This window comes from Mercurialis annua, linkage group LG7 (genome assembly GCF_937616625.2).
Source record: "Mercurialis annua linkage group LG7, ddMerAnnu1.2, whole genome shotgun sequence".
NCBI lineage: Eukaryota > Viridiplantae > Streptophyta > Magnoliopsida > Malpighiales > Euphorbiaceae > Mercurialis > Mercurialis annua.
In genome coordinates this window covers 33,665,237-33,675,506 of record NC_065576.1, presented here as the reverse complement: position 1 = coordinate 33,675,506, position 10,270 = coordinate 33,665,237, and the positions used below count along the sequence as shown (strand labels likewise).

The window sequence follows — 10,270 nt, the reverse complement described above, 5'->3', positions numbered from 1 at the left end:
AATTTTATAATGGTTTATACTTAAATATTATATATTGACTATACTAAATAAGTTTTAGGGATTTTATTTAACTTGAAAGTTTGTCAAATTGATTATATTATTTTAGGCATAAAAATAATATTTGAATATTTAAAAATTAATTAATAATTATTATTAATTATTAATTAATCGATAATTTAAGATTTTGATTTAGAATGCCTTTGAGATTAAGGTCATATTTTTACTTTATTTTGTTATTCAGTTATTTGAGATATTTGCCGGTAATAATTAGTTACTTGGGTTTCAAGCTATTGAGTTCTATTTTAATGTCGATTAATATTTTATTAAATATTAAATTATAAACTGTGGTTTATAACTCTGGTTTTATGGTTGAGTCGGGTTAGACTTGGGTCGCCCGACATGTGGGATTAGCTTGGTAGTTTTAAGAAACTCGGCAACCCACTATTTGAGGAATTGATTTTATTTATCAATTAAATATTATTTTAATAATATTTTCGGATTGAATTTAAGTACGAACTCAATAGTCTTGAATAAATTACGGCATTACATTTTATTTGAGAATTGTGTTTCTTTGTGTTTCTATCTGGATTATTATTTGTGCTAGTCCTACGTGGTGTTTAGTGATCTTAGAGTTAGGGGTCAACGGATTTTAACCTATTTATTATTTTAGACCCGTCGACTGTTCGTGCTTCGGAGTCTACGCAGGGTTAGCTGTTTTCCAAGATCACGTGGATAAGCAAGCAGTGAGTTTGTAGTGCTATTTACCGCTTTATTAAGTACCGCAATTTATTTTAATATTATAAATGTTTGCGAACTGTTTTTACGGATTATGGAACTGGATTGAAACGAGCTACTCGATAGGCTTGTATCGAGACTGTGTGCACCGGTAAGTACTCTGGGAAACGGCAGACTAAAGTCTTGCTCACGCTAGTATATTTATTTGACGAGGATTTGTTCCCGTCCACTCTGGGTTTATCGGTATGCTATGTCATACTTACGCTGGGATCATTTCAATACTGTTTTTCCATAATCATATTATATTAGTATAAAAATGTTTTGATTTAAGGGTTTTAAACTTAATAAATGTAAATAATATTGCAAACTCATCTCAGTATATCTGACCCCGTTGTTTTCCCAAATTTTCCAGGTTTATGATTTGAAAGCTGGTCCACTCCGATTCTTTTGATTCCTCGGAGGTTTTTATGTTATTAAACTAGTTTCTATTTTTCGAACTCTTAGACCGCAGTAGAACTAGTTATTTATTTCATTGGATTATTATACTTTGGGATTATCGATTTGCTCGATTATTTATTGGCATGTTCACTCCGGATTATTTATTTTTATATATAAGGCATGCTGTTAAACTTTCCAGATATTTAAGTTATTTATATTGTTTATTGTTTTTCCGCAAGACTTGCTACGGGTTTTGGTACGACCATACCCATACCCTAGCGCCGGTCACGATCCACGAAATTGGGTCGTGACAAAGTTGGTATCAGAGCTTTAGTTTCGAACTAAGGCCAAATTTTTGCATGTTACGTGTTTATCGCTTTAAGGCATGTTAAGTGTTATAGTTGTGTCATAGGATCTACTGCGGAATTAGGATTCAAGTTTTGTCTTTTGAAACGTCATCTTTTGTTTTTAAAACTTCTACCTTCACCTTTAGGGATGTTTGAGTCGGTCTTATGTGTTACTAATGTTTTACTTTGCGAAATTTTTTTTGCTTTACTCTGGAATGTTTGTGTTATTACTCTGGATAAATTGTTAATTTTTGAGCTGTTTAATTATACTCTGGGTGTTGCCAAGTGGGCATTATTTGAGAATTGTTTGTTTCATTCTTAGGAATGAATACTCGTAGGCGTGCTACAGCTCAGGCTGAGGCTGAAGCTGATGACGCTATGTCGATTGAGGTCGACCAACATGAACCAGAGGTTCAAGTTGGCAGGGGACGTGCAGGTTGAGTTCCGGCTGGTAGAGGCCGAGCTGGCAGGGGTCGGGGTGGCAGAGGTCAGGCTGCTGGAGGTAGAGGTAGGGGACGTGGTGGTGCAGGCGTCCAGGCACCAGGTGTACCACAAGCTCCTATCGATCCATTTGACTTCACGATGTTTCTGGCTGGGATCACTGCACTCCAGAATAATCAAGTGCAACTGCAGGCGGGACAGATCGCCATGCAGAACCAGTATGCTATGCTGGGACAGATCGTGCAGCAACAGGCACCACAGGCTGGTGGTGTTGCGGTTGGTGGTGTTGGAACCACTGACAGGGAGCTGGTATTGGCTTACATGAGGCTGAAGCCAACGGAGTTTGACGGTTCCGGAGACGCGCTGGATTTTCTCGAGGAGGTTGAGCAGAATGCTCGGCGACTACAGGCTACAGAGCGTCAGACCGTCGTTCTGGTAGAGATGTCAATGAAGGGTTCAGCTGGGGACTGGTTTCGAAGCTCTGTTCATGCTGACATGGCTACCATCTCCTGGGCTCAGTTTGTGGCGAGATTCAGAGCTTTCTTCTTGCCGTTTTCAGTGACAGAGGGTTTCAGAGACAGACTGCTGGTTCTGAAGAGAGATGACAGATCGGCACACGAGTACACTACTGAGTTCGTGAGACTTAGTCGCTTTGCCCCAGATCTGCAGACTGAACAACAGAGGGTGAACGATAGATACGTGAAGGGTCTGGGTGCTGACTTTATTAGTCTTCTGACTGAGACGACCAAAGAATTTTCTGCTGTAGTGGACAGTGCCCGTCGGATGGAGGCAAATTTGCTGCACTTAGGGAAAATGACTGAGACGAAGAAGGCGAGTGGTGGGCAGCAGGGTGGTAGTAGCAACTATCACCACAAGCCTTCCCAGTACAAGAGTCAGAAAGGAGGTGTTCGAAAAGGGTATCAGCCGTATTCTCACAGTTCGGGTTACAGTGGGAATAGCCGTGGATCTGGTCGCGGTTACAGTGGTACTTCTAGCGTTCCGTTTTGTCAGAACTGCAGGCGCAGACATTCGGGACAGTGCATAGTTGCACCAGGTAGCTGCTATGCTTGTGGCCAGCAGGGTCACTTTGCTACGGAGTGTCCGTCGTCTGGGCAGCAGATGTCATCGGCTAGTGTTGCTCAGCCGTTCTTTCAGCAGCAGAGGCCCGTTTTCACTCCTTCGGCAGGGTATTCTCAACCTGCCGCTTCGTTTGGTGGCCAGCGGGGCCGTGGTTCAGGAGGGCGTGGTTTTGGTGGCCGTGGGAACGGTGGTAGAGGCTCGGGTAGTTACAGTTCTTCTCAGGCACCGCAGCAGGGACAGGGTCAGGCCAGAGTATTTGCTCTGACTCCTCAGGATGCTCGTGCATCAAACGCCGTGGTGCAAGGTACTATTCCCACTTCATTTGTAGATGCCTTGGTTTTATTTGATGCGGGTGCTACACACTCTTTTGTTTCATCGAGTTTTGCTGCTAAATTGGGTGTGACACCATCTAGGTTGTTAGAGCCTTTATCTGTATCTACGCCTTTGTCTGACTGTGTTGTGGTGGATGTGGTCTATCCTTCTTGTTCTGTGGTTATACATGGTAGAGAGCTTAGTGCTGACTTGATTATGCTTGATGTATTGACTTTTGATGTCATCTTGGGGATGGATTGGCTCTCACGCCATTTTGCATCTATCGACTGTCGAGGGAAGTCGGTATTGTTTGGGATTCCGGGTGATATGCCTTTTTCCTTCCAAGGGGAAAAGACAGAAGCGCCTAAGAATCTAATTTCGGCGATCAAGGCCAAGCGTATGATGGGCAAGGGTTGCCAGGCCTTTTTAGCAGTTGTTCGTGACTTACAGGGTGACAGTGGTGATGTGCATAGTGTTCCGATAGTGAATGAGTTCACTGATGTGTTTCCGGAGGAGTTGCCTGGATTACCATCCGATCGTGACATCGAGTTCTGTATTGATGTTGCTCCTGGAACAGCTCCTATTTCGATACCGCCGTATCGGATGGCTCTTGCGGAGCTGAAAGAGTTGAAGGAACAGTTATAAGAATTGCTTGATAGTGGTTTTATCAGACCGAGTACTTCTCCGTGGGGTGCTCCGGTGTTGTTTGTCAAGAAGAAGGATGGGTCATTTTGGCTGTGTATTGACTACAGACAGCTGAACAAGGTTACTATCAAGAACCGGTATCCTCTCCCTCGTATTGATGATTTGTTCGACCAGTTGGAGGGTGCTAAGTGCTTTTCAAAGGTCGATTTGAGATCCGGGTATCATCAACTTCGGATTCGAGACGTCGATGTGCCTAAGACTGCTTTCAGAACGCGGTATGGGCATTTCGAGTTTCTGGTCATGTCCTTTGGATTGACTAACGCACCAGCAGCGTTTATGGATATGATGAACCGGGTATTCAAGACGTTTCTGGATCAGTTCGTCATTGTGTTTATTGATGACATACTGATTTACTCTCGGAGTGAGGAGGAGCATGCTTTCCACTTGAGAACGATACTGCATCAGCTGTATGCTAAGTTCTCGAAGTGCGAATTTTGGCTGGATCAAGTTACCTTCTTAGGACACGTGGTGTCAAAGGATGGGATCAAGGTTGATCCGACGAAGATTGAGGCGGTTATGGATTGGCAGAGGCCGAGGTCAGTTACCGAGATCAGAAGTTTTCTAGGGTTAGCTGGCTATTATCGTCGGTTCGTGCAGGATTTCTCCAGAATATCTGCACCGATGACTAAACTGACACAGAAAGGTGTTAAGTTTGAGTGGACTGACAAGTGCGAGGCGAGCTTTGAGAAGCTCAAAGAGATTCTGACTACAGCTCCTGTGTTAGCTTTGCCATCTGGCATTGAGGGGTTCACTGTCTATTGTGATGCTTCCCGTATCGGTTTGGGTTGCGTTCTTATGCAACATGGTAAGGTGATTGCCTATGCTTCTCGCCAGCTGAAGAAGCATGAGGTGAATTATCCTACTCATGATCTGGAGTTAGCAGCTGTGGTCTTTGCTCTCAAGATCTGGAGGCACTACTTGTACGGTGCGACTTGCGAGATCTTTACTGATCATAAGAGTCTGAAGTACATCTTTGATCAGCGTGAGTTGAATCTGAGGCAGCGAAGATGGTTGGAGTTACTGAAAGACTACGATTGTTCTATTCAGTACCATCCGGGCAAGGCTAATGTGGTAGCTGATGCGTTGAGTCACAAGTCTTCGGGCAGTTTGGCCCATATTTCTGAGGTTGGGCGGAGACCCATGATTCGCGAGTGGCATGGTTTGTTAGCTTCGGGTTACAGGTTTCAGGTTTCACAGAATGGCTGTTTGTTGGCACAGTTGCAAGTGCAACCGATTTTGATTGATAGGATCAAAGCTTCACAAGCTGATGATTCACAATTGAAACGGATTATGGATGAGATCCATCTGGATGGGAATTCTGAGTTTGTTCTGGCGGATGGAGTTCTCAGGTACGGTTCTCGACTGTGTGTTCCAGATTCGGATGGTTTGAGAGACCAGATTCTGGAAGAAGCGCACAAGTCATCTTACAGTGTTCATCCGGGTTCTACCAAGATGTACCATGATCTCAAGGGTACGTACTGGTGGAGCGGAATGAAAAAGGATGTTGCAGAGTTTGTGTCTAAGTGTTTGACTTGCCAGCAGGTAAAGTTAGAGCATCAGAGACCGTTTGGATATCTGCAACCGCTACCTATTCCAGAATAGAAATGGGAGCGAATCGCTATGGATTTTGTGGTTGGTTTGCCACGTACCCGACTGGGGTATGATTCGATTTGGGTGATAGTTGACCGTTTGACCAAGTCAGCTCACTTCTTACCGATCAAGGTTACTTACCAGGCTTCGAAGTTGGCACAGTTGTACATCGATCGGATTGTGAGTCTACATGGTGTACCAGTGTCGATAGTTTCGGACAGAGGTTCAGTTTTCACCTCTCGATTTTGGAAAGCGATGCAGGAATCTTTAGGTACGAGATTGGATTTCAGTACTGCTTTTCATCCTCAGACTGACGGTCAGTCTGAGAGGACTATTCAGACCTTGGAGGACATGCTCAGGATGTGTGTTCTGGATTTTCAGGGTAGCTGGGATACTCATTTGCCTTTGATTGAGTTTTCCTACAACAACAGTTACCACGCTAGTATCGAGATGGCACCTTATGAGGCCTTGTACGGGCGCAAGTGTCGATCTCCTATCTGTTGGGAGGAGGTTGGCGAGCGCAAGCTCTCGGGAGCAGAGATTATTCAGATTACCTCAGAGAAGGTACCGTTGATCAAGCGGAGATTGCAGACAGCGTTTAGTCGGCATAAGAGTTATGCTGATCCGAAGAGAAAAGACATGGAGTTTCGGGTTGGAGATTTCGTGTTTCTTCGGGTTTCGCCTATGAAGGGCGTTGTGCGTTTTGGTGTGAAGGGGAAGTTAGCACCGAGGTATGTTGGTCCGTATGAGATCATTGAGCGTATTGGAGCAGTGGCGTACAAGTTAGCGTTGCCACCAGATATGTCGTTGGTTCACCCAGTGTTTCACATTTCCATGTTGAGGAAGTGTATTTCTGATCCTTCTCACGTGATAGTACCGCAGAGTGTTGAGATTGACCATGAGTTATCTTACGAGGAGCAGCCTGTTGAGATTGTTGATACGCAGGTTCGTAAGTTACGGAACAAGGAGATTCCGATGGTCAAGGTTTTATGGCGGAACCATTCTGTTGAGGAGTGCACGTGGGAGACCGAGTTGGATATGAGGAATCGCTATCCTTTTCTATTTCCTTGAGGTACAAAATTTCGATTGTTATCTGATTTTTATGAATCTTTTGGTATTTTGGGTTGATTTTGTGCTATGTGATTATTGTGTTAAATTCGAGGACGAATTTTTAATTAGTTGGGAAGAATGTAATATCCCGTAAAATTTTAGATTTATTTTGTTAATTTCCGACGTGGTTTCGGATGTGTTTTAAGGGGTATTTTAGTTTCGTAAATAGTTTGTGGTTCGATTCATTTTTGGTTCGATTCATTTTTGGTTCGGATTAAAATATAAATTTTTTTCTTTGGCTTGTGGTTCAACCAAAATGGTTGAACCACTGCCTTGTGACTCAGGTCTAAATCAAGACCTGAGAAACACAAGGATTCTCGTTCGAGAATCTAAGGATTTTCGAACGAGAATCCTTTCCCAGGCCTGTTCTCGTTCGAGAACATGTCTGGGCCGGGGGATGTCGCGTCTAGCCCACTTCGCACTCAATTTCGACCTAGTTCCTTGCGTTATTTTAGATCGACTTCTAAACAGAAAACCTTCATCACACTTCCCTCTAACCCTAGCCGCTTTCCTTTCGTTCTTTCGCTGAAAAACGAAGCTGAAATCCTCATCCAAAGTTGCTGCTCCGGTAAGCTTTTGTTATTCAATTTTCCAGATTTTGCTTATTATCGACACCTCTGAATTTTTGATCGTTCTCTCTCGATTCTAGGTAGAAACTGATTCCGTTTGATCTCAGACGTTCTAGACTCGTATATCTACGATTCCCAACTTTTAGTTTACTCATCGGTACGTTATATTTCTCGTATCAATCGCCGCCGTTTTACCGTTTTTAAGAAATTCTGTTTTTGAGTTATAAATCGATCTCTTGGGATTTTAATTTGTTTGACAGCCGTTCGGAGGTCGAAATCAATTCCGTTTGTTTCCCGTGAAAGTAGACTCATGCATCTTCGTTTCTACACCTTTCGTTTGTCAAACGGTACATAATCAATTCCGTTTCAATTGCCGCAAGTTTATCGTTTTGAAAGGTTGTAAACTGTTTTCATTGACATGTTACTGCCGATGCTTGGGTTGATTTTCTGAATTGATTCCTTGTGAAAAGGATTGTGATTTGTGGTGTTCTTGATTGTAATATCTTTTATGGGTTTTAATCTCTTTAATGGTTGTTAGTCTAAGCTTTCATGAAGTATAATCCATTGTTTTCATGTTATGGTTCGTCATTCTCAGAACAACCAAGTTCAGTGATATCCTTTGTTCTTTGAAGTCGACATTGAAGGTTTTTTTCTTGCTTTTGATCTCGAAAATCATGATATAGTTGTTTGAAATTGATTGTGTTGCTAGTTTATAAGGTAACAGTTTAATAGTTGGTTTCTTGAGTTTGATTTCATGAGAAATCGTTTCTCTGTAAGTGTTGGGATCAATTGAATGAACAATTGAAAAAGGTGATTAGGTGTTGGTGTTTAATTGGTTAGTTTGAAATTGTTTTGGTTAATGGTTTGTTTTGGTCATCAAGTTTTTGTGACTAAAATATAATGGTTCCTAAACTTATCTTTTAACTATTTGATATTGATTTTTGATTTCAAATTACTAAATTGGTTTTGACTTATTAATTAACGTTTTAAATAATATTATTATTTATAAATTGAAATATACTTCGGGCATTAATATTTTAAGTTTAAATTAAATATTAATTTTATAATAGTTTATACTTAAATATTATATATTGACTATACTAAATAAGTTTTAGGGATTTTATTTAACTTGAAAGTTTGTCAAATTGATTATATTATTTTAGGCATAAAAATAATATTTGAATATTTAAAAATTAATTAATAATTATTATTAATTATTAATTAATCGATAATTTAAGATTTTGATTTAGAATGCCTTTGAGATTAAGGTCATATTTTTACTTTATTTTGTTATTTAGTTATTTGAGATATTTGCCGGTAATAATTAGTTACTTGGGTTTCAAGCTATTGAGTTCTATTTTAATGTCGATTAATATTTTATTAAATATTAAATTATAAACTGTGGTTTATAACTCTAGTTTTATGGTTGGGTCGGGTTAGACTTGGGTCGCCCGAAATGTGGGATTAGCTTGGTAGTTTTAAGAAACTCGGCAACCCACTATTTGAGGAATTGATTTTATTTATCAATTAAGTATTATTTTAATAATATTTTCGGATTGAATTTAAGTACGAACTCAATAGTCTTGAATAAATTACGGCATTACATTTTATTTGAGAATTGTGTTTCTTTGTGTTTCTATCTGGATTATTATTTGTGCTAGTCCTACGTGGTGTTTAGTGATCTTAGAGTTAGGGGTCAACGGATTTTAACCTATTTATTATTTTAGACCCGTCGACTGTTCGTGCTTCGGAGTCTACGCAGGGTTAGCTGTTTGCCAAGATCACGTGGATAAGCAAGCAGTGAGTTTGTAGTGCTATTTACCGCTTTATTAAGTACCGCAATTTATTTTAATATTATAAATGTTTGCGAACTATTTTTACGGATTATGGAACTGGATTGAAACGAGCTACTCGATAGGCTTGTATCGAGACTGTGTGCACCGGTAAGTACTCTGGGAAACGGCAGACTAAAGTCTTGCTCACGCTGGTATATTTATTTGACGAGGATTTGTTCCCGTCCACTTTGGGTTTATCGGTATGCTATGTCATACTTACGCTGGGATCATTTCAATACTGTTTTTCCATAATCATATTATATTAGTATAAAAATGTTTTGATTTAAGGGTTTTAAACTTAATAAATGTAAATAGTATTGCGAACTCATCTCAGTATATCTGACCCCGTTGTTTTCCCAAATTTTCCAGGTTTATGATTTGAAAGCTGGTCCACTCCGATTCTTTTGATTCCTCGGAGGTTTTTATGTTATTAAACTAGTTTCTATTTTTCGAACTCTTAGACCGCAGTAGAACTAGTTATTTATTTCATTGGATTATTATACTTTGGGATTATCGATTTGCTTGATTATTTATTGGCATGTTCACTCCGGATTATTTATTTTTATATATAAGGCATGCTGTAAACTTTCCAGATATTTAAGTTATTTATATTGTTTATTGTTTTTCCGCAAGGCTTGCTACGGGTTTTGGTACGACCATACCCATACCCTAGCGCCGGTCACGATCCACGAAATTGGGTCGTGACAGATTATAAAGTCTTGATATTGATAAGTCTTTTGGCTTGATATTTTGTTAAGAAATTGGAGATAGGTTTCGGTAATTACATGCTTAGAATAGTGTTTGGTAACTGATGTTTGGTTGTGTTATATATGGATGGAATGTTTGTATGCAATATTGATGATAGGTTTAGCCTAGGCTAAGATTGAAATGATCATATGCAAGTGAGGGCTTGATGCTTTGTTATGAACTTATAGGGCTGTTTTGTAGAGAATTTGGATTGATTAAGTTTGAATGTAAGAGAGTTGATGAATTACAGAAATCGTGCGCAGCAGAAAAGTCATATTGCGAGGGAAATATCTCGGGCTGTGTAACTCCGAATTGAGTTCCTTTTATTGGTGCGGAAACTTAAGGGTGTTAGCTAAATATA

At 40.3% G+C, this 10,270-nt stretch overlaps 1 protein-coding gene across 1 annotated transcript; it reads left to right on the top strand.

Annotated features, from left to right (window-relative positions):
* Positions 1 to 3,068: 3,068 nt before the first annotated feature.
* LOC130014797 (uncharacterized) lies at positions 3,069 to 9,665 on the top strand. Its single transcript, XM_056103724.1, has 3 exons — positions 3,069 to 3,345; positions 9,055 to 9,127; positions 9,532 to 9,665. The coding sequence occupies exons 1-2, from the start codon at positions 3,081 to 3,083 to the stop codon at positions 9,093 to 9,095; spliced, it is 306 nt and encodes a 101-aa protein (XP_055959699.1). The 5' UTR covers positions 3,069 to 3,080; the 3' UTR covers positions 9,096 to 9,127; positions 9,532 to 9,665.
* The last annotated feature ends 605 nt before the right edge of the window (positions 9,666 to 10,270 follow it).